We start from the raw sequence: 24,658 nt of genomic DNA, 5'->3' as shown, positions 1-24,658 counted from the left end.
AAATGATGAAAGTATTTAAGGTAGAGTATTCCTTTAAACTATGTTAAACTATACACTGTAAAAAGTGATAAGTTGACTTAACTTAAAAAAATTGAGGAAATCCGTTGCCTTAACTTATTTTTTTAATTATTATTTACTTAACTTTAAGTGAATTGTCAAGTTCTCTTAACTTTTTTATTTATTTATTATTATTATTTAATTAATAATTTTAAGGCAATGGGTTTCCTCAATTTTTTTTTTAGTTAAGTCAACTTATCACTTTTTACAGTGTACATTAATTTATGTGTTGATTTGTGACCTTAATATAAAATCAACAAATAGAGAAGGCCGTAGCGCCAAACACTCGTCCGAAAGTCCAGTATAACAGTAATATACGGTGTACAATATAAAACATATTTTAAACCCAAAGCCGGACATCCATTAAAGGCTTCTGCACTGCGACTAATACACGGTTTCCGGAGCAATTGGGTTCAGCATGTCTTAAAGGTACAAAGTCTTAAAAGTCATCTGCCTCATACACAAATTCCTGTGGTTTGTAAATGTTTCATGAAGTTTTGTCTACGGACATCTGTGACACATGCACATAGCTATAAGACACACGTGAGGGGGGATTTTCTCATTATATTTCAGGTCAGACTTTGTCATCAGCTCATGGATTCTAGTTGTTTGCTGTTTGCAATTGGTGTATTTCCAGCCTCCCACACAAGCTTGTCCGTTCTCTTACCCAGCAGCCCTCACTCCTTCGGTAGTCACGTGTGTCAGATATTCCGCTGTGACTAAACATTTCTGCTCCCATTGGTATACACAGTTTGAGTTCCTCAATTCATCTTATAAACTTGTTTGTGAAAGTAAACACTGTGCCTTACGGATACAGGTCATGATCATTATCCATAATTTCAACAAAATGGTACCAGGCAGGTCTTCAGAACAGCATGTAAAATATATTCCGCTAATTTGTTAAAAAAAGAAAAACAGCTGTTTTCCAAAAAATTTAATGATAGTGAGTCCTTATGTTACTGATGACAAAAGTTTGACTTTTGTTCATTCTGGAATATTTTTCCCAAAATGACGAATGCCAAAACCATTTAAAAAAAATTATGTATGACATCAGTCAAACATTTGGAGACACGTGACTTAATGAATGTCTATACAAATCACAAATATATGTATAAATAAATACATTTAATGATAAATAGTAAATTTTCTTTAAATAAAACGAATGATTAATAATAGTAATACTATTAATAATAATATATTTAAAAATATATGTATTTCAGGTGGTGTGTGCAAAATCAAGGCAAAAGGTGGCTTCTTTGCATAATTAAATGTGAGTTTGATTTGACATTTTTTGGTCATTGCATAATTCCATTTGTGTATTTTAACTACATTAGTCAACATTTGAAGTGGATCAGAAAAGTTGTCCTAAAACGGGTATTGTTTTGGTTTTAGGACAACTTTGATGAAAGGTTTTGATCCACTTCAAATGTTGACTACTGTATGTTATTAATATTTTCCAAAGGTGTAATAATACTGAGCAAGTAAGTCTACATTTTTGATTAACTGTTTTTTTGTTAAGTAATCAACTTTTGGTGTGTTTGTGTATTGCGTTTACATTTGCAACATACTTAAATTTTCGATTCATAAACTTTTATACATTTATCAGTGATTTAAATACAATACATAGCATTGAAATAGTCATGTAAACACATTGGTCTAATGAGCTGTCATTATACTGATGAGAGACTGCGACCAGTACATCCATCTTGTGTTCTCAAAGACTAGAGAGCTGAACCTGGGTGAGGTCAATACTGCCTTACTCTCTATGGGTTAAAGCTGCCTGTGTGAGTGACTAGCGGCAGCTCTATAAGGGCTTGTGAGATTGCGCAGGAAATAGAGGAAACTGGAGTCTGAGGGAGACTGGGAGACGGAGGCCACAGCAGAGCAAGGAGGAACAGGTCAGATTGGGTTTACTGGCCTGTCAGTCTGTCAGTGATACCCCCACTGCATCAGTCCGTCAGCACTGCGTATAGCACACACACGGGACACACACACACAGGGCACACGTGCACAGCTTTAAAAATAACAGATTTGCAGATTGCTGTAAAATGACATTTTCTGGAAATTCCAGAATCCGGAGCTGATTAACACCCATTATGTGTAGATGCAAATAATGTGAATTTTTAATATGTTTTGGAAAGCTGTGTCATCATCAGAGGCAAAAACTTTGGAGAAATTTAATCCAAAACTGTGGCTGCATCGATGAGTGACAGGATGTTGCGGGAGAAGCAACACCATGTACACAGATACCTTCAGTGATACTGTGAATGTCTTCCAATATACACACTCACACACACACCCCCACAACACACTCTCAGGGATGGTATTTCAATACACCGACTGGGCAGTATAGAGCGCTTTCTGTCTGTGTGGTTTCCTGTGAAAGCCTAGCAGCTGATTTTACCTTCAACCACAACAATAGGCCTGACACCAAATACTCACAAACATACACACACATACAGAGAAGATGAGACAGAGAGTGGAGGATCATTTGTGTTACAAATCCAATAAATCAGAATGTTTGTCTAGATGTGTAGCCGACCCTTCTTTAGGACATTAAATCACGTATTAAACATTAAGACATCAGGTTAAGTAGTTCATAATTGTCTGTTAATCTGCCCTCTGCCACCGTGTTCAATATCACGACTGGTGAAGTTCCATCACGGCTGTCTTCTGTCTACTCGGGGACACTATCTGGCCGTGAACCTGATGGGCAGATCAATTTAGGCCTTGAGTTTCTATTGATGTCAATCCCCTTGTAGCCTCTTACCCTGTAAAGGCCACTTAAGCACAAGAGGTCCCATCAAGTTAACATGGATTCCATCATCAATCGCGCTCTGGATGGATGGACAATTGGCTTGGCAGCTATTTTAAAAGTTGCAAAGCCCATGTGTTATGTCTGATGGCCAGACGAAGAGGTAACAGTGGTGGTATTTTAAGCACGGCGCTATGTCAATAGTTGTAATGTTAGCTACACATGCGCTTTAAATGTTCGATTTTAGTTAGACTAAAGCTGTCAAAAATGAAAAATGTCATGTAAACACTTCAGTCAGTCTGAAAAGTGTGTGTGTGTGTATATATATATATACACACACACACACACACACACACTTACATTAAATATAAATACATTTACTCTATACATGCATTTTCAGTTTTTGTAGTTGTAATGTACATTTTGTTCAAAGATTGTTAACAATGTATCTTTCTACTTTTGTACCTTTTAAATTTAGTTAGACCATATCTAGTAAAAATTAAAAATGTAATGTAAACACTTTAGTCTGACTGAAAAGTACCAAATAAATTAAACCAATAAAATATTTGTGTACAATGTAAATATTTTCAGTTATATACATACATATATTTACTCTATACATACATTTTCAGTTTTTTGCTCATTTTGTTCAAAGATTATTGTATTATCCGTTAACAATGTATCTTTGTACGTGGTGTTAATATATCTAGTAATATCTAATGTTGGTATATTCCATTTTTTAAACACACATCCGCTATTTTTATTTATTTTATTTGTATTTTTATACAAAAAATCGTACTTGACTGAAACCGTACCTCAGACCTCAGTGTTGTGTTTTCTCTGTAAGTCTGTCTGAAAGACAATCCTATCTATATTTGTTTACACATTGTGTCATGTGTACTTGGACAGAGAGGAGCCTGGCGATGCAAAAACCTGCTGTAGCTTGAACATAACTGTGTATATTATTGTACTTAGATTAAGTGTGGACGATAGATGTTGATACTGCTTGTTTGGCGATCTTTTAATCTATTGCCTGATTATTAGAATAGTCAACAGCTAGCGTTGCATCCCAATTCATCATTCTATCTCACAAAGTTGTGCTTTCACCCCACATCTTCACGGAAGTCTCTGTTTTCCTTCTCTCCTGGAACTGGGACTATCCCTCTCGACCCCCATCCCTCTCCCATATACAGACTGTACCACTGCTTCATTTCTCTTTTTCCTCTCGCTCTTTCTCTCTCTCGCTCTCCCTCTCTGCCTCCTCCCTTGGCGCTCACTTGGGCGGGCAGCCGAATTCCTGTGGGCTATCCGGTTACCGGTTGCCGTGGAAACCGGTGGGAAGGCAGCTCCATTAATCATTTAGAGCGCGCCCGAAGTGGAGGTCAGCCTGATTGCAGCGGATAGGGTATCATCCCTGTGTCCCACCAGGGACCTCCTTGATTTGAATTAAAAAAGATTAAGCTCGCCCCCCCTTGTGCACCCCTACTACCGTGGCCCACCATCATCATCGGCCCAGCCGTATCATGTGACCATGCTCCACGGAGCCACGCGGATTAAGAGATCGGAGCTGTGCGTTTGTTTTTTAGAGACTCGCTGAAACATTAGACGTGCACAGGTGTCTACAACAAGGAGCCCAGGAGCTTGTGTAAGAAACGGACAAAGACCATGCGCACCCCTCTTGGGCTTATCCTCTATATTTTCTTTCTTCTTATCCTCCTTTTCTTATATTCTATCAGTTACTTGTTGCTGCTCTTTGTCAAACTGGAAGCAATAACTCAGTTTTACTCTCCCACTGACATTTTCCTCTCTTTCAAGCCTATGAAATGGTGCATTTGTTGCAAAACCTTTTTATAACTTAATAGGAATATGATTTTTACGAGCGTGTAGGACAGCTGCCGCTGGCCAGACATGTGCGTGGGTGAAGTCGCTGTGACATCTCTAGGGTCGCAGTGCACCAAAGTCTGAAGCCTGTCTGGCTGGGAAGGGATCGCCTAGATGAAATGTGAAGAGCAGTGAAATGACCAAAAGCGTTAGTCCATGTGAAGTGGCCCTTGGGCCTCTGCTCGCCGGCCCCTGTTCCCTAATGACGGCAGCATGAGTTTAGATTTACGGGGCCTCTGTGGGAACGACATGGAGAACCATGAATCATCCAGGCTATGAAATAGTGGCACAGCCAACTCCGCCGCAGCAGCTCCCAAAGGTGCCCACCAAATTTACGGGCGCCTGTAGCACTTCAAAAACTTGCCATAACTTAAATCCAGACGATTTTATCTTTCCGTAGAAGCAGAAAGGTAGATACGAGAAAGGTGAGGGAGAAGATAGATGGGCTGGGGAAAAATTACAACCACCTTCATGTTAGTCAATTAAAATTCCAATGACAGCCACTTTCAGAATCTGCATTCTGCGTACTGTAATAGAGCTTAAACTAATACTGATAGGTAATGATTTCAAGCTGTGTTGCTTTGATAACTTGAGTGTTTTATCCTTGTGTCCCAGTCATATGGACCAACCCAGGAGAGCGATGTCAGTAAAATAAGAGCTCCAATGAGATTATCATCGGCTCTCCCTGTTAAAATTAATGATCTCGACACCTTGCTCGTCCAAGTTACAAGGCATTTGGCTGGTACGACGCCTTGTTAATGTCCACTTTAATAAGTGTTTCGGTAGCACTTGCCTCACAGGGCCTGAACAGATGCTGGCCAGCAGGTCAAGCTGCTGTGAAGAGACCGGTGATGTGAACAATGTCTGTGACTTAGGAACTCTGTGTGCGGAGATTTCACTTTTCAAATTTATGTGGGCTTAGTAAGTGTACATTAGTAGCATTTGTAAAATTACTGTAACCGTAGTAGTGACAGACCTTTTCTTCCGTATTGTGGCATACATCAGAGTGAAATTGATTATCGGATGAGAAAGCATGTAATGCAAGGGCTTGGTTCCATTGGTTGATTGAATTGAGGCTGATCTGAATACAAGCTTGTAGTTAATTGTAAGAAAGAGGCCGAGGTTAAATGATTAGAGGAATCCAGCACAGTTTCACTGGAAGATTGAGTTGATTAAAAATTACAAATCGAAACCTAAAAACAGGAAATGCATGCATGGATGACTTGTTCACAACAAGATCAATAACATTGCATTTAAAAAAGATCATGCTGATTTAATTGAATGTTTATAGCAGTTTTTCCTTCATCTGCTTATACTAAAACACACTTCTTGTTTCATACAAGTTGCAAATCTGTTTCCTTTCCCCAAAAAATCTTCAGTATGGCATGCGTTCATATAAAAAGCACTACCTTTCAGAAGCCATAGTAGTGTTCTCACACCAAATCTCACCATGCACAGTAAAAAAATAACGTAATTTTAACGGTAAAAAACTGAAAATGCTACAGTAAAAACCTGGGTCCCACTTTATATTAGGTGGCCTAATATAATAGGTAGTTTATATTATATTAGGTAGTTTATATTAATGTGTACTTAAATTTAAATTAATCATTTGGTACAATGCACTTACTGTGTACATACATGTTTTTACATTGTACTTATATTTTTAAAAATAACTATATGTAATTAGGTAACCTACCCATATCTCACTTCAACAGCAGCAAAAGTGTTTTGCAATACAATATGAACACAATAAGTACATTGTACTTATTTTTTGATGTAAGTACATAGTAGTTAAGGCCACCTAATATAAAGTGTGACCGAAACCTGTTAACTGTAAGCTCCCCTAATATATACGGTGAAAAACTGTAATAGACATTTCAGACAATTTTATGGTGAAATACCATTTTTGGAAGTGAAAAAGAATATAAAATTTACAGGGAAAAACCGCAAATTGACGTTCCCAGAATTCCCTGCATTACATTTCAAATTTTGTTTGAATTTGATGTTTTTTCTTTGAAATAACTATGTTTCTTCTTAGTTTTTTCTTATCAGTTATGTTTATTAGGGTTGTTTGTTACATCTAATGTTGTTAAATTAATGTTTATTGCAAATTTCAGTTTAATGAGTCTCACCATGATGGTGTTTGTTTGTGTGAATGACACTGTGCACCTTCTATATACAGTATGTTATTATTTAAAAGCTGCCTGTGATGGGCTTTGGTTCATCCTGTGACTTTCTCATCACCACCTGCATTTGGTGGTTATCAGTGTATTTCAAAGGTACAAAACAGATTTCAGTACTTCAATAGGTTGGTATATTAACATTATGTCAGTTAATGAAATTACGGTATTTGACTGTAAATTAAAGTTAAAACAGTAAAACCTAAAATGTTGCTACCGTATTATTTACGGTAGAATTCCGGCAACCACAGCTGCCTGTTTTTTACCGTAAATTTTACAGAATTTTTTTACAGTGCATGTGAACACTAGTATGCGAATTTGATCATATCCAATTCTGAACCTCAGAATGTATATAAACAGCTACACTTTCAGTTAACTGGGTTTGCATCCTAATGATGTTCAAATTAGAGGTAGAGTATAAATACTATAAAGCAGGGAGAGAAAAGCCAATGAGAATGTTTGTCTCTGCTGAGGTCTGTGTTACTGTAGTTGATCACGTTCTTTTGTTGTATGACAGAAATCCATATGAACAGGAAAATCTTCTCTAGCCAGTGGAGGTGGCTGCTGAGAACATTAGCATGGAGTCTTGCCTGAAGAGGCTACTTTTGCTGTCTTGTTAGATCTACGGTAGAGTAACATTATCTCTGATGTAAATTAGATTGAAAATTGGTTTGAATCTTTGGCCCCACTTTATATTAGGTGTGCATACATGTTTTTACCTTTTTAAAATATTTGTAAAATACTTGCATGTAATTACATCTGTAATTAATTTCTGTAATTACATTTATAATTACACTGTTGACCCATGCCTTACACCTTAACCCACCCTTAAACCTACCCATACCACCAAACCTGTCCCTGACCTTACCCATATCCCACCTCAATGGCAGCAAAAGTTGGCAATACAATATAAACCCAATAAAGTGGTACCATCTTATTATGAATCTTATTATGTCACCAATTTTCACCTATTTGCCAAAATATTTTTACAGAATTGTGGTTTTTAACAGTTTTCATTCAACATGATTTATAGAACAGCACATTTAGGATTTTTTTTTTCTTCAGTATTTAACTCTGCGCTTATTCACATCCAAAGTTGTTTTTCCAGTAGTAAAAATATTTTCCTCAATTGATTCTTTATTCTCCAAGAACAATATTTTAAGTTCAGTATAATGAGTCATTGGTTTCTATTGATGTATTTATTACCTGCATTGTAGCATTGTAAATTGTAATACTATAATATCTAATTGATGTAGATTCATTGTATTAAAAGGTTTTGGCCAACAAGACCGATTTTTGATTTTTGAGGCCGATTTACACTGTTGAACGTACACCAAACCCAACTCAGATTCAAACAACAGCAGTTATTCACTCCAGTATTTTGTTTCTTCATAAAAGCCTATTGAAGAAGATTCTGTTGATAAATATGTTTGCAGTTGCAGTTTTGTGGTTATAATTTTGAGAAATGTGTTATAGTTTTAGGAAATGTGCCTTAGCAAGTAATATTTACAAATACATGCTACACGTGAAGTCATCACACCTGTCTGAGCCAGGCATGTTTGATACCTTGGCAGACTGGATGAGCAGCAGATGGCCTGTTATCTCTGTGAACTTGAGTTGGTCATTCAAACTGAACATGAGCTGATAAGATAACCTTTACCACCAGACAAGCTGTAGGTTGACCCTGGTGTTGAATGAACTAGAGCAACAATGGTAAAAAGAATAATTCAATTTAAGAAAAAAATATCTATTATTTTAACATCGAGATGGGATGAATACAGTGAGCCACAAATCATATTCAATTGGCTTTTGTCACTTCCCAGACTAGTTTTCATTGCCAAAAGTCATGAAGGCATCAGGAAATATGAAACATGAAATAAAACTGACATGAATATGCACTGGTCTTCATCTCCAATTTATTTGTTGCATGCTATTAAATACTAAGTACTGAGGGAGAGGCTTGATTTCTGGAACAGGTTGATGAAAGACAGAGACCGGCCGAGAAGAAGGGAGAAGAGTGCTTTTTCCTCACCGTTGTGGGGACATTCCCGGAGTTCAACTTTAATTAAGCACACCGGGTAAGCGACTAAGGAACAATGAGACATCTGTGTGGGTGCGTGCATGTGTGCGATTCTGTGGTTGAAAACCGCAGCCAGGAGCAGGTCTGCTTCAGTGATCGCATGCTGCTGTTACATAGATTCTGAAGACATGTAGGTGTTGTCGCACTTGTTTAACCGAGGAGTCGAGACGTGATTCACAATTCATAGTTTGAGGCGGTCTGAGAAAGAATGTGGAAGATGATAATGGCTAGAAGTTCCTGTGCATGTGAAGTCTGTCCGGCATATAATGGATGGATGGATAGGTAAAATCCAACTTGTTTTATGTCTTTGGAGTGGTCAGAACTGTTTTTGAACCAGTGAACTCCTAGAGCCCAGAATGAACGCTTGATGACAGGCCCTAAAGCTACGACTACTATTTATTACTGCTGTAGCATTTCAGCACTCCGGTGAAGTGCATGTGAGCAGGTAGAGCGCAAAAAATGTATCATCCTTTCACTGATAAAACAACGGAGAGCAGAAACAGGGCAGCTATAAAATCACAGATTGATTCCAGACCTGGATTTTATTGTCTGAGGGTTATAGAATATCTGGTCAGCGTGATTCTGCAGTGCCCCGTCTATTATCCAGATGACCAACTCACATAAACCGACTATTCACGTAATACTTCATTCTTTCTTTCATGATGGATTCTTTCAGTTTTTTTCTCTCCAGGGTTTATCCTCTTTTTCCTTTGCTGTCCCTCTAGTGGGATCAATGTTCTGTATTGACCTAGGATTTTAAAATCCTGCCTTTTGTTGCATGGACTTTGCTTTTATTACAGGATGGGTCTCATTTTACATATCAATCACGGAGATGTCACAACAGCTCTGAGCTCTTTAGCCTGCTCCGAGAGGGCAGGAGGAGGAACTCCTTTAGGCCCGGATCAAGACCAGACACAGAACATCTCTTTTGCTCTCTCTTGCTTTTCCCTCTGGTCTCAATTCATGTGAAATGTACAATGCAATGGCACTTCTGTATACTCTGTACTCCTTGTCTGTTCCTATATACTTAGACGCTTACTAAGTGTTGTTTTGTAAATTTGCAGTTTTATGTGTGAAAGTTGTAGTTGCAATAGTAAGTGTATTCGACTTCATCCCAATGCATGTATTTGGGCTGAAATCTGATGAATTAAGTCGAACAGCTTTTATAAATTGAACTTGACTCGCCAATAAAACCCCCCTGTTCTGCCGGCAGGTCGAATGCAGGACAAGCCCTTCTTGCCAATCAAGAGGGACTGATCCGACTTAGTGTTTTGCAAAAAATGCAAACGGTGAAATTCATACTTCAACAATGTCAGCTTTCCTCTGCTTGCCTGTCACTCATCAGAAAAGGCAGCGAAGCTTTGGTTGCAGCCATTGAAAAAAACATACAGATTCTCAAAAAGAAGATCCTGTGTCATTTCCTGTTCCTTCGTTCTCTTCCTGACCTTTCCTGTGATCGGTTCTGTGTTACTTGCCTTCCCACTCTCCGCCATCTGGTACATCCTGTGCCCGGTGCCCGCTTGTTTGGTGTGGTGGTCTCTGATAGCCTGACTGAGCGAGTCGCTTGAGCTTCAGCTGGGCGAGTTGCCAGCCTCCTCTCGGCTGAACCTATGTTTGACCGAAAGCATGAGGGGTGGGTGTTTTTTATTTCTCTTGGAGGCCTCACTCAAAGGCCGGTTCTCACTCTGTCTAACCTGTACCGAGGCCTTTCGCAACTCACAGAACAAGCCCTGACAGAACAAGCCCTTCTGTATGCAGAGAGTCTCGCAAAATGTTGTCTTTTAAAACACGCAAATCAAGGAAACAAAATAGATCCTGTCTTTAATAAATGCAGCATTGAAAGCTGTGGCGAATTTAAAAGGTGAAAAACAGGTGAAGGCCTGTCTTCATTAAATTAGTATTGACTTACATAACCCTCCATTTACGCTTTTCTCAACTAAGTCAATGTCTTCCTTTCCTGTTCCAAGCAGTCCTAAATGATTGAATTAGTGACTAGATTAGACCGGACAAAAACTACAAATCTGCTGATCCAAAAGAGAGGTTTTAAGTGCTTATTTCCAGAAAGGACACTTCAAAGAAACTACTGTTTACAGCTCATTTATAAAAAAATATATATATTTTGGTAATAATAATAATAATAATAGTTGTTGTTGTTATTATAACATTTCTAAATGCATTTTATTTATTTTTTTTATTATTATTATTGTTAATTATAAATAAAAACGCACAATTAAATTTTTGCTTTTTGATCTTTTGGCCGTCATTTATTAATCTACATTTTTAATAATGTGCCAGTCCTTGATGAAGTGTAAACATCTGTTGTTTAATTGATGGTACTGACTGTGCTATGTTTTTATTTATTTATTATTATTATTATTATTTAGTTAGTTATTTTAATTCATTCTTTCTTTCTTTATTTGGTCACACTTTATATTAGGTGGCCTTATCTACTATGTACTTACATCAAAAAATAAGTACGATGTACTTATTGTGTTCATACTGAATTGCAAAACACTTTTGCTGTTATTGAGGTGGGATACGGGTAAGGTCAGGGACAGGTTTGGCGGTATGGGTAGGTTTAAGGGTGGGTTAAGGTGTAAGCGATGGGTCAACAGTGTAATTATAAAAGTAATTACAAAAATTAATTACAGATGTAATTACATATAGGTATTTTTAAAAATACAAGTACAATGTAAAAACATATATGTACACAATAGGTGCATTGTACCAAATGATGAATTTAAATGTAAGTACATAGTAGTTAAGGCCACCTAATATAAAGTGGGATCCTTTATTTATTTTTTTCATATTCCTATCTTGAATATCATGATATTTATATCTTGCTGCAATCACACACAGATTGTAAATGGATGAAATATGTATTTTGAGGATTTAATTTCAAGGAAAATGTATTGTAATGCATTAGGGGATTTCAGATTTAAAATAAGCCAACATTGCGTCCTCAAATGAAAGTTTTTTTTTTTTTTTTTAAATATAAAACACAAATTAGTACCCTGGTATCTATAGTAATTTACAGGCTTACGAAAAGCGCACCAGGCCAGGAAATAACACCCTTGATACTACAAATGCCCATGACTGCAATAAACACTCTAACGCCCCCCAAAGAACAGAGCATTAATGAGTTTGCCAAAACATCAAACTCCAATGTTGTGCTTGCTTTTCCGCTCCATCAGGGAATATAAAGTTTAAGGGCCTTTCGCTATCAGTGACCCAAGAAGAGGAGGCATTTGTTGAAGAAGTGGCCGTTTAATTGCGGAACTGCAAGGCTGCGCAGAGGGTTGCTAATGCGCCTCTGAACAATGACACCTTTGGAAGTACAGTTACAGGAGAACAGGGCCCCTAATTTATGTCAGCACTATTGCAGGGTTGAATTTATTGATGGTAATGTAAGATGGAGAGATCTGCTTAAAAAGCCCCAAGGCCTCTTATTATACAACTTGTCTGTCTTTCACACTAACCTGAACTGTAACTGTAGAATCTTAGCTGACATGAAGGACATATGGCATCCAAAGAAACCATTAGAAGGACAGTACCCCTCTCGCTCAGAGGAGTGTTAATGAACCCAGCGCTCCCTCCTCCACCCTTACCGTTGAAATGTTACTAAAGTTAGACTGCTTGTGATCTGTGCATTTTTAAAAAGGGAACTGTGGAAGTCATTTGATGGAAAGCGAATGCTAATTTTCTGGTCGCTTTAGGATTATTATTCAAAGACAGCGAGAGGAAATATCAGGATGGAACTGGAGAGCTGGACGAATGCAGAAAGCAGCTGGCCTGTAACCGAGAGGTCAGCTGGGAAATGCCACACCCCCACGTACATGGCTGGGTATATATATATTGTTTTAATGTGCAAGCCTGTACTTTGTCTGCTTTTTTGTCAAGGGAAGGCATGTGTTCTATAGGCATGTTGACTCTGAACCCCTCTGACCCTTTAAAAGACACAAGAATGTACTAATTCTCAATAACTTCACCTTTGTGTTTTACTGCGGTGGTGGGAGAGGAACATCCAGGTTTATTGGCCATTAGAGGCCCTAAAATTGACCCGGTTCCAGTCACTTCCCTCTTTGAATATTAAAGTTCCTCTCAGAGCCTTATCATTTCATCATTCGTATCACATTAGAGGTCAGCCTCATCACGACTGTGAGGTTATCTCAACAAATACAGACATGTCGATACCAGTATTGGTTGTACCTTGCAATCTGCCGACTCGTCAGTTCTGTGAAGTGTTGCTTACTATAGGCACTGAAATCAAAACCATTGTCTCTAGAGGACAATATTGATGTTTAGTATTCACACAAATGTGGAAACTTAAAGCCATATATTGTTAAAGGGACAGTTTGGCCAAAAATAAAAAAAAATCATCATTTACTCACCCTCATAAAATATTTGAAAGAACGATTCAGCTGTTAAAATAAAGGTCAAATGGGTCAAAAACAACATTGGACATCATCGTATGGACAAATTTTATGTTCTGCAAAAGAAAAGACTTGAGGGTGAGTAAATGATGAAAGAATTTTAATTTTTTGGGTAACTATTCCTTTAACCATATCTGAACCTAATTAGAGCTGGAGAACTGTACATCTCCTCCAGTGCAGACTAAACCCTCCCCCATCGGTCTTTCACGGGACGCCAGCAAGCCTCTGAACAGCTGCTTAGACACTTGTCTGGACTGAGTTACTGCAAGGTGCCTCTCTTTCTGCTTTTATTGATAATATTACTATAGTTGATGTAAATATGGCTTTGGCGTTGTGTCTTTATAACAGCGTGGGCCACGGCTGGCCGGCAGAACATTATCGTGACCCCCGTTTCTGTCTCCCTCAGGTGAGGCTCAGACAGGGGTCTGCAGGAAGCCATAAGCATGCTGGGCGACAGTAAATATCCAAATGCTCTCCTTTCATTTTTTTATATGCTTGTATTTGATACTCAGCCATCGCTTCATACTGGAACATAAATAACTTATCCATAAGCTTTATCTTAAAGGAGCAGTTCACCCAAAAATGAAAATTCTGACATTACTCATTTGAGAATCATGATTCACAATTTCATGATTGAAAGGTTCACACAGTGAAAATGTTCATGTTTGGGTAAAAGATTCCTTTAAGTCTTTGAATCGTATAGATAAATTGTAAATGAGTAATTAAATGAAATATAATTGTTAAACCATTATTGCCCTTTTTCTCAACAGAAACTTCTTTTCTGAAACATGCCCTAATTTTTAAAATAAATTCTAATGTAGTAATTAAAGCATATATTTTATGTGTAACGCCAGCTGCTCACTCTCCTCTGGGTCGTTTGTAACACATACAGACACTTCTTTCTACTGTGCACCATCTCACAGCCATCAGGCCTTTTATCTGCCCTGACCTGTGGGTGTAAAGTCCTCTTTAATGCGTGACTGCTGAGGACTGCTCTACTGTCCAAACGTCTGCTCCAGCTGCCACACACACTGTTAAACACAGCAACTGAGTTGTTGCTGTCCTGCACAGTATTTTAGTTTTTTTTTTTTTTTTCTCATTTATTTCATAATTAGATTCGGACTTGGTGTGTATGAATATAAATTGTTATTTTCCTGCAGAACAATGTACAATAACAGTTTGAATTGGTTGGATGAAACATGTTACCATTTTGTTACAACATTTGACATTTTTCTGCAGGAACTGTGCTGTGTCGTCTGAAATGTAAAATTCAATAACATATACACACGAAAACAAAATAGAAATCACCTGTGATATCAGTGTTTTTGTTTTTTTCTAGCTTGTGCTTGCGAAATGTAAAGTGACAAAGTAAATGAAAAGTAACAAAGAGGGCAGTATAGTTATACAGTCTGTGTACCAGCTACTAACAGATGTCTTACTTTTGCACTCTTATGAAATTAATGGTTTCCATATAAGCCATGATTACATTTGCTACATTAAAAATATAAACACTCAAACAATAAGGTGTTATGCTGTCTATCATGTGTAACAGTTTTGATTTATAATGGAGATTATTGTATTGTAAAGGACTAAGGATAGCAATGCCTCAGTATATTGGCTTATGTTCACAGTATGTTCTTTAGATTTTGCCTTTTCAGATCAAACACAATTAAAAAAAATAAATATAAAAATTTAAATTAAATCCAAAGAAACTTTTGCACAATAAAATATTGTTTTTAATTTGTAATTATATCTATGAAAAGGCAAATTTCCAGAGATCCAGTTTGAGGAAAGTGATAACTGTAAGTGACTGAAACATTATAGATTGGCTTTCTCTTTTGGAATGGACACATGTAGCCATCCATCAGCTCTGGGCAAGATGTGGGTGGCCTGGACTGACGGTAATATTGCAATTTGTATTCAATTGACAGTAATTCCACTGTCCCCATGAAGACCCCGAGCACACCAGCACGTGCACACACACACACACACACACACACACACACACACACACAATCTGCCAAAACATAATTGCATGTATTATTTTTTAATCTTAAATTAGGTTGTCTTTCATATACCAGTCGCACATGGTATATAATTAGGGATATTCAGTTGTTTAACCAAGACAGTTATTTCGACACACTTTAACATTTCAATACATTTTTTAAAATATGGAATGTTTCTGTAGTTTTAATTTATAAACCAAGGTGGCTGTAATAAACGGTATTTTATCAAAATTATTTTCTGAGAGAAAATTAACCAGTGTTAGGTTTCTTGTTGCCATCTTGGAAAATAAAAACTCACTTTAATAAAGTTAAAACTTTTAGATATATTCTTCTCATTAAAGTCAAATGTTATCAATATTAAATTTGTCTCATACTAAATTACTTCTATTAAATTAATAATGAGATAAGACTATTCTGTGCTTCTTTCCCTGTTCCTTGCCAGTAGACAACAACCAGAAATGATAAAATATGCTTGTAGGTATATAAAAGTAAATGTAATGGTAGGTTAAAGTAATACCACAACACACAAGATCACATGATCTCACATGCTGGTTCATTGCTGCATTTTGTCTACAAGTGCAAAAAAGCACAACCATTAAACCTTCCTTACTTTCAGTCACCTTGGTGTTGATAGAAACTAATGCTGACCTGAAGAAGTGAGAAACGAGGACAAAAATCTAAGGCAAGTAATGCGAACACATGTTCTTGTTCTTCAAAATCAGTTCTATTCAAACTGAAAAAAAAAAAATCTCTGTTGAAAAATCCTACTCTCTCAACATCAACAAACAGCCACTTTTCAACAGTCCCATCCTGTCAAAAAACAGTTTGATACACTTCACTAATAATGCAATTTAATTTAGTTACATTTAGTTCACCATTTTATTGCATATGCTCCAGTCATGTGTTATATCATGTTTCCACTTTATAGACAGTGTTGAGAAATGACTGTATAACTTTACATAACTAAAGATATATTTTAGAATGTTTTAAATTCATATTTTAGAACATTCATTTAAATGGTAAATTGACTGAATCTGTGATTCTATTATTGCTACCATGCAATTGTGAAGCAGTAGTAAAATCTAAATAACATCAAACACATTGTAAATGTTTGATCCTAAACAAAGGTTCTGTTTTTTTACAGGTGTTTCTTCAACCTGATGATCTGTGTTAAATCATAGTCATGCACAGAAAGCCAATGATATGTAAACGTTTGTACACACTTCTACTCAAAATGCAAACAATTGCCACATAATCTTTACAATATGTGGTTTCATATTGCCTTCTTATTTATTCTACAAATGCAGCAGTTTATGTCCTAAACAGACAAAATCATTTATTATAGTTAGGCTGCAGAAAATTGTGATCTACAGTATGATTGGATTTAAAACACTGTCTATAGTTATTTTCATCAAGCAAAAGCCATATCGCAAACAAACAAACATGATAAAACAACAACAACAACAACAACAAAGATAAACCCTTATGGGACATAAGGGTCACACCATCCAGGAAGACAGTAAAAATTGTCTGGGCATTCATGTTACCTTCTGCCTGCCTAGTCCATACAGCTGTTGGTGTTTTATTATTTATTTATGATAAATACAGTAATGTAATCTGTAAATTACAGAATATGCTGATCTTTTGTTCATATGTAAATCTGCACAATTTTCTGTTGGATGTTTTCTACATGGATGTAAAATACATGTACAAGTCAATAACCGATGCACACGTTGAATACTTGTATAATTGCTGAGATATCAGGTATACCATACGATTTATTAAATATAAAACTACCTGTCATATTTCATGTACACATACGGCCAACCACCAGTGACCTACGTTCCCAAATAGGCTACTTTATTTTATCTTAGTAAAACTATAAATTACTTTTTTTTTTTTCAAGTTTGTTAAAACATTAAAACGCAGAATAGACAAAAATGGTCATTTTTTAATCTTCGATTTTTTTATGTCCTACAATATCGAGTGAAATTGAAACATTGAATTTGCCTGGTTTGACACCCTTTTTTCATCTATAGTCTTGCCATTTATTTCACGCGTATATGCTCAAACATTTATAATTTACCTTCAGATTGCTTTAATATTTATTAAGTGAATTTTATGCATAGGTATTTTCTCCCCTGCCGTGCTTATTATTGCCATCTTGTATCATTACTGCTATTGTCATAATAAATCAACCAAGATATGGCCAGCAATTTGAGCTAATCTTTAATTTGTATTTCTGTATTCTTGAGTTGAGCAGTACTGGCTCATCTGGCGTTTAGAACGAAGTGAGAGACAACTAGGAGATTCGCCTCAAGTCACGCGCGACTCCAGTCTCCTAGGAGCGCAAAAGTCTGTGCGTGTCACAATAAGTTTTGCACCAATAACCATAACCAGTTTTAATAGTTTCAAATGTACGGAGACAGTCAGAATGGGTGAAATTTCTTGCACTAATTCTAATACCAAATAGCCGTTACGCCACCAAGCCCGCATTTGAAGAAAAGCACTTGTTGCTTAAAGGGCGCCATCCTATATAAAGGGACTCATCCAGTAGCAAATTACCCAGAGCATACAACCAATTTCGTTACCAACTGAATCAAAATGTACGTTCACTGTGATAGCTTTCATTTGTTTAACAGAGGGTGAGTGTTGTAACACATTTATGTTTTAATGTGTTTTGGGCTGTCTCAAACTTTGAAATAAAAATTACCATATTTCCTATCTGGTTTTGAATTCTAGCTATTATTTATTTTTAAACCGAAACGTAATGGCATGTACAAAGTGTGCTTGTAGCGACAGGCTGCAACATTAATAAATTTGTTTGTTTGTTTATATTCATCAAATTCAAAATAATTATGACCCATTTACAAAACTTAATATCATATAGGCCTAAGCATTTTAATTCAAAAAGGTAAACAATTAGGCTAGGAAACCTCGCAGACGCACAAAACAGCAAAAATGGGTCGCAAATACAATACACATAGCCTACCATTTTAAAAACATAAGACAGATATTGTGTGTGCACGTGTTTTAGTCGCTCATACTGTGTCAAATTTAGGCCTAGAAATTTTCCCATTTTGTCAAGTCTTTGTTTTAAGAAATACATAGAAAGTGTTTCGTGATTGACAGCATTATGCACACTTATGTCCACTAGGTCTTTTTTATTGTTAAATTTAACTTGGTTATCTATCCGCGCGGAAACGTTAATTCATTTCAGTTTTTAATTACACTGGGTGTCTTGTTTTGCTTCCACTGAACCGCACATTGACACCACGCGTCTGGGTTTAATTCCTTCTATTCCCGCTAAACATGACATGTCTGAAAGAATGTAACTCATCAGGTCTTGTGGTGCAAGCCACGGAGCTGCCGCGCACTGCCGCCACCCTGCGATTTCGAGAGAGAGGAAAAAACATCTTGCAATAATCAGTCCAATTAGTGGAGGTTGCGGCTGCGCGCTCTCCGGTTAGCTGTGGGAGGTTGTCAAAACAGGGGGCGGCTATTAGACGAAACGCGATCCCCATTCATCAGCATTGTAATAATCACCGTGCAGACGAGCAGCGCAGGTCCTGCGAAGCTCTGATCAAAATGATCCGTGGAAACAAGCCGTTTACAAACAGTGTCAAGGCGAGACGAGTACCTTGATTTGGCCTGTCACTGACATATCCCCCCCCAAACACACACACACACACACACACACACACAGAGCATCCAAAATCCTTTCAGTATGTGTTTTCCATTGCTTCACTTCACTGCATTGTTATAGTTTCATCAGTGTCACAAATGGAAAATATAGGTAAAATACCTCGATTTGTGTCGATCACAGAATAAGCTCACTATTATGTTCATCTGCATCAATTGGAAATCGGATATTAGTATTGTTTAAGTAAGGGATGATAGATTATTAAGTAATGGGATCAAAGTAACATGTGAAATGTTTACTCACCGCAAAGTGCAACTTAGGCACCATATAATACCCATTTTCAAGGGCAGTGACCGTCTCCTAGGCTGGCATTAATAGCTCTGCTTTTATTTATTATTTTGCTTAGCCTAATATTTATTTACTTACTTATCACAATATCAACAAAAGTCATTAAACTGCGTTGAATTCAGCATGTAGGCCTACAATATCATTTTAGCTGTAATCTGAATGTAGATTTTAGGATTGTTCTTTCGTTCGTGTTAATTATGTAGCTAATTATGTATTGTATATTTTATGTAGTAATAATAGCCATTATAATTGTTGCTGATGTAAAAAGTGAAATATTGAATTCAATAGATGCTAGATTTCTCAAGTCATTAGATCACAAGCATGTCTGTTCAAAAATGCGTCAGTAACATTGATTACTTGTTTCATTATGTTATCATTTATTTGTCAGAACTTGCAGAAGTATATTTACACATGTAAAGCGACCCAGTGCGACTATATTATGCAAAATTAACAGTTAAAGGGGTATATTGGAAATTTAGTATTTTAATCTCTCCATGATATTAACCTCAGAGAATGCTGCGTGCTTTGACGTGTTTTGAATAATATGCTATGCAAGTTCTGAAGTCGTCTTCACTAACAAGCCACATCACAGGCCTTTACTTCAGCAATGCAGTACGGGTCTCTAAAAAACTGCAAAGACACTAGACTTTAAGCTAAGCAATTTTGCCTCTGCTTTATGACAAGGTTGGCATGTCTCAACATCGTCAGCATTTTTATTTCATTGTAAGATGCGCATTTGCTGAACTTTCTTGTGGCCTCAAGTACCATTCAGCTGAAATCAGAGAGCGTTCCTGATTAAAGCAGAACTTTGTTTCTGTGCCACTACATGGTGAATTACAGTTCAGACTACAGACACTGACTGATGAGATGCCAATAATGGTGTGAGTAATAGGCATCATTAAAAGATGCGCCACTCACTTATGTGCGGTGTTTCACATTGTTAACTTTCAGAAAAACGAATGTTCTATAGTTTTGCTTGAGAATATGTGTATATGTGTATATATATATATATATATATATATATACAAACTTAGTAAAAGGACGAACATTATATTATTAATTCTATTAGCTTTTGTCAACAGCATTTTTAATGAATCTGAGTTGTCTTACCGGTGCAAACGTCCCTCGCAGTGTTTCATATGCCTTTGTGGTATGATACCCAATCGCTGTTCTTTCTAACGTGTATCCTTTAAAACCGCTCTATACTACTTAAAAACGCCCTCCAACCCTGTTGCACTCCAGTCCATAATGCCTGGCTTTCACGCGTGTGCACTTGGAGAAACATACCCCCTTGTTTATCTTCAACAACTGCTAAATAATGCATAACACAGCACAACTGGTCCGTTTAAAAAAAAAAAAAAAACTGAATTGAACAGGAAAATAAAATGCAGACTGGATGTGCTTGCAAAAAAAAAAACATGTTTGTGTCAAATTGAGATTTTATTTTATTGCATTTGATAGCAGTAATAATGATGTGCTGCAAAAGAATTAGAGAGAGCCCGTGTGTGGTTTCTGAGAGTTTCCCGAACGCTTAAATAGTTTTGATGTGATCAACAAGTTAAAAAGTGGTAAGTTTGCAGGGTGGATTGTCTGCTTATGGTCACTCACACTCCGGCTACTTGGTTTGGAGAGCGTCTGGTGCGCAGTCTTGCTCTGGCGCTCTCATCTCAACTGCTGCTACCTCACTACCTCAAAGATCAGCGCTCTTTGGTTGCTAGAAGTGTCTGTCAAACCCCGGGCAAAAATGTAATATACAGGGAAAGTCGAGGCTATTTTTCGACGTCGGTGGGCGGGCTTTAAATGAAGGGAATAATCAGTCAGCCAGCCCAAGGAGCCACCTCAAAGCATATCAGGTTACCTTGAATGACAGCGTAACCATGGCAAATAATTTGACTAAAACTATTGTCTTATCCTCATCATCCCCGGGTCAGATAACCAACCAATCACAGTTCACATAATCGCTTTTCTTGCCAGCTTAGAATAATATTATTAAAACAAGAGAGCGAGGTCCTTCTTCGGGAGTGCGTTATGCTGAAACGACATAGAAGAGGTGGCGAGAGACTCGCGCAGGAGGAACAACTTTCTCTCGTGTGCTTTAGATGGATATACGGTGTATTATGCTTGCTTGAACGGATCTAAAGTTTTGTGCCTCTCTACGCCCGGAGTGGGATTTGATTTCGTCTACTCAAGAAGTCGTTCTAAATTTTTGTCGCTCAGAGGGTTTACTTAAAATCTGTTGAAGAACTGTCACTGTCATCGTTAAAACAGACATAAGTACGAAAAGTGAACGTTTATTCGTGACAAACCATGTCTATGCTTCCCACATTCGGCTTTACGCAAGAGCAAGTGGCGTGCGTCTGCGAGGTCCTTCAGCAGGGTGGAAACATTGAACGTCTCGGGCGCTTCTTGTGGTCTCTGCCGGCTTGCGAACATCTCCACAAGAACGAGAGTGTGCTCAAAGCAAAGGCTGTGGTCGCTTTTCATAGGGGAAATTTCAGAGAGCTTTATAAGATTCTGGAGAGCCACCAGTTCTCTCCGCACAACCACCCAAAGTTGCAGCAGCTATGGCTCAAAGCGCATTATATCGAGGCTGAGAAGCTCCGGGGCCGCCCTCTTGGGGCTGTTGGGAAGTACCGCGTCCGAAGAAAGTTTCCGCTACCCCGCTCCATTTGGGACGGCGAGGAGACAAGTTACTGCTTTAAAGAAAAGAGCAGGAGCGTGCTGCGGGAATGGTACACCCATAACCCATACCCTTCCCCGCGGGAGAAGAGGGAGCTAGCAGAGGCAACAGGGCTAACGACAACACAAGTCAGTAACTGGTTTAAAAACAGACGTCAACGCGACCGAGCAGCGGAGGCTAAGGAAAGGTACGGGTCTAGTACGTTAATAACTACAGCTTAAAAATTGTTTCAATTACGTGTTTAAAATCTTTCTTTACGTGCAATGCATTCATTAATGTCGTGCACTGTGCATTAAGTCAGCGGTCAGTATAACCATCTTAAAAGAAACTTAGGCTACATTAAAAAAAAAAGAAAATCCCACAGATGGCTACAAATGGTCATCATTTCTCCAATTCTGTTAATGTCGTTTTATATGTATATTTAGGCTATTAATGTTATTTTTAACAATATGCCTACTTTTCTTAAACGTAGTAGTTTTATATCCTTTTCTAAAAAATCTCATAAAGCGTGTTGTACGTAGCCTATTATGGTGTGGCCTAATATAGGCCTAACTTTAGGTGAAATATTACTGATAATTAATAGGAAAGTTTTTCGAATTTTGAGAGTTATCTACGTAAATCTACTATTGTTTAGAATGTGTGCAGTTGCATACTCCTTAAACGGGTGTCTTGTTTCACCCGCAGGCGAGGTAGTCAAGTTGAAACCACAGTGTAAACCATTAAACTAGCTCGTACGTTTCCCGATACTTTATACTTAATTAATACTTAATGAAAGAACTTTTACTTGACATGTTGTGATTGAGAATTTAGATAAATCAGTAGGTGACACTGTTTTTAACCCAGGCGATTTATTTTCAAACCATGTTAAAAATTAGGGCCTACATAATTCACGTTTTCCTGTATTTGCTCGCTAATATGCTTGAACGTTCTTTAATAGGCTACAAATTATTAATATCGACACGAATTAAGAAGTGCAATAGGACGAATGATTGATTCAGACACAAATACACACACACACCGTTAACAGCCGTACATGCTTTATATTTGTGTTACGTAATCTGATACTCTGTGTTGTAATAGACCAAGAGTAAAGAGATCATTTTTTAATATTTTTTATATTTTAAATAAATTTTTTAATTCGCTTTTTGTAGTATTTTCTAATATAAACGTTTAATACCTACAGAACCAAACCGTTGTCTTCAAATGTATTAGACCTAATGCTCTAAATAATATGAATTGAATAATATTAATGTTGTTTATTAAAGCCTATCTATAAAATATACGACTAATATTCGAATAATGGCATTATTATTATTATTAGCAGAAGGTGTGTTTTATATGTTGCTACGTATTTATTTGTTTATTTAGTTTATTGGTTGATCCTGTAATGTCAGACATGATTTTACAGCAGATGAGTGAATTTTAATTACAGCCCACTAACAGTTTTGAATACTAAACTTGTCGGATATGTTGCTCTAACCCTTACTCTAAATTCTCATTTTCCCAGGGAGAATAATGAGAACTCGAACACAAACAGTCACAACCCGTTAACGTCTTCCATGAATGGAAATAAGACTATTTTAGGAAGCTCGGACGACGACAAAACGCCGTCTGGTACCCCAGATCACACCTCGTCAAGCCCGGCCTTGCTCCTCACGTCAAACTCCGGGCTTCAGTCCCTCCACGGCCTCGCACCTCCACCCGGTCCCAGCGCCATCCCAGTACCTAGTGCAGATTCCGTGCATCACCACCATTCATTACATGACACTATACTGAACCCTATGTCATCAAACTTGGTCGACCTTGGCTCTTAAACATGTGGACCCTTTCCAAAGGACGCTTGTACATGAACGTTTAGAGTAAAACATCTCCAGACACGTATAAAACAAAAGCAAATGAGACATGGAACGGACAAAGACAGTTGTGGATGTTTGTCGGCTGACCTACTCGCAAAGCTGATATGGAGGGCCTTGATAGAGGTATTTTTCTAGAATGAAATGCCATGATCTATTGTTAATAAACATGCTAATAAACGTCTTAATTGTTGATATCAACTTTATTTGATATCGTTATTATTTTAGATTGCAATTGACCCAGGACTTTTCAGTCGCATATTCCGTTTGTTTACATTTATTCTTTTAAAAAGGCCATACGTCGTTTGACTTTAATGGGATTTCGTTTAATGAAATGTTTTAATATCAACACAGCATTTTTGAAGAACTATGGGGCATCTCTTCATTTTCATTTGTATTTTACTTTTGGAAAGCGACTGCATGTAACCTTTGGGATCAATAAACAATAAACTCCAAACTCATCATAGTTTCATATACCCTTAACAATAAAATAAGATGCATTTACTGAGCAAAGAAAATGTTTGAATGGTTTTGTTGTGCATGCTGTGCAATGGTCTGAGCAGGTGTTCTGATTTGATCGTAGGAGACCCTGTTTACTAAAATGACATGCATCTGGTCCCGTGGTGCTTCCGAAAAATAGTTTTAGACTGCAGTGAACATGATCTTGATTGATTCAAAAATTAAGCTTTTAGAAATGATAAGATTTTGGATTTATAACAGTGCATGATCCATGTTACAGTAG

At 37.3% G+C, this 24,658-nt stretch overlaps 1 protein-coding gene and 1 long non-coding RNA gene across 2 annotated transcripts in view; one reads left to right on the top strand and one right to left on the bottom strand.

The window, feature by feature from the left end:
- LOC131552101 (uncharacterized) overlaps positions 1–20,620 on the bottom strand; it is a 36,912-nt gene extending 16,292 nt beyond the window's left edge. Inside the window, exon 1 of the long non-coding RNA XR_009273890.1 lies at positions 20,494–20,620. This is a non-coding gene — a long non-coding RNA (uncharacterized LOC131552101). The remainder of the gene's footprint in view (positions 1–20,493) is intronic.
- Positions 20,621–21,189: 569 nt separating this feature from the next.
- Positions 21,190–24,423, top strand: six2a (SIX homeobox 2a). The gene is made up of 2 exons (XM_058795615.1): positions 21,190–22,250; positions 23,571–24,423. Exons 1-2 carry the CDS (start codon positions 21,691–21,693, stop codon positions 23,875–23,877), a joined length of 867 nt encoding a protein of 288 aa, XP_058651598.1. The 5' UTR covers positions 21,190–21,690; the 3' UTR covers positions 23,878–24,423.
- Positions 24,424–24,658: the final 235 nt, after the last annotated feature.

This window comes from Onychostoma macrolepis, chromosome 13, assembly GCF_012432095.1.
Source record: "Onychostoma macrolepis isolate SWU-2019 chromosome 13, ASM1243209v1, whole genome shotgun sequence".
Lineage (NCBI taxonomy): Eukaryota > Metazoa > Chordata > Actinopteri > Cypriniformes > Cyprinidae > Onychostoma > Onychostoma macrolepis.
Note: the sequence above shows the minus strand (reverse complement) of the source record. Positions and strands in the feature narration are given on the sequence as shown.

Excerpts from the sequence above, each read along its gene's own strand:
- six2a (XM_058795615.1), top strand. The coding sequence starts at position 21,691 with ATGTCTATGCTTCCCACATTCGGCTTTACGCAAGAGCAAGTGGCGTGC. Across the intron at positions 22,251-23,570 it reads GCAGCGGAGGCTAAGGAAAG|GGAGAATAATGAGAACTCGA; the intron begins GTACGGGTCTAG and ends TCATTTTCCCAG.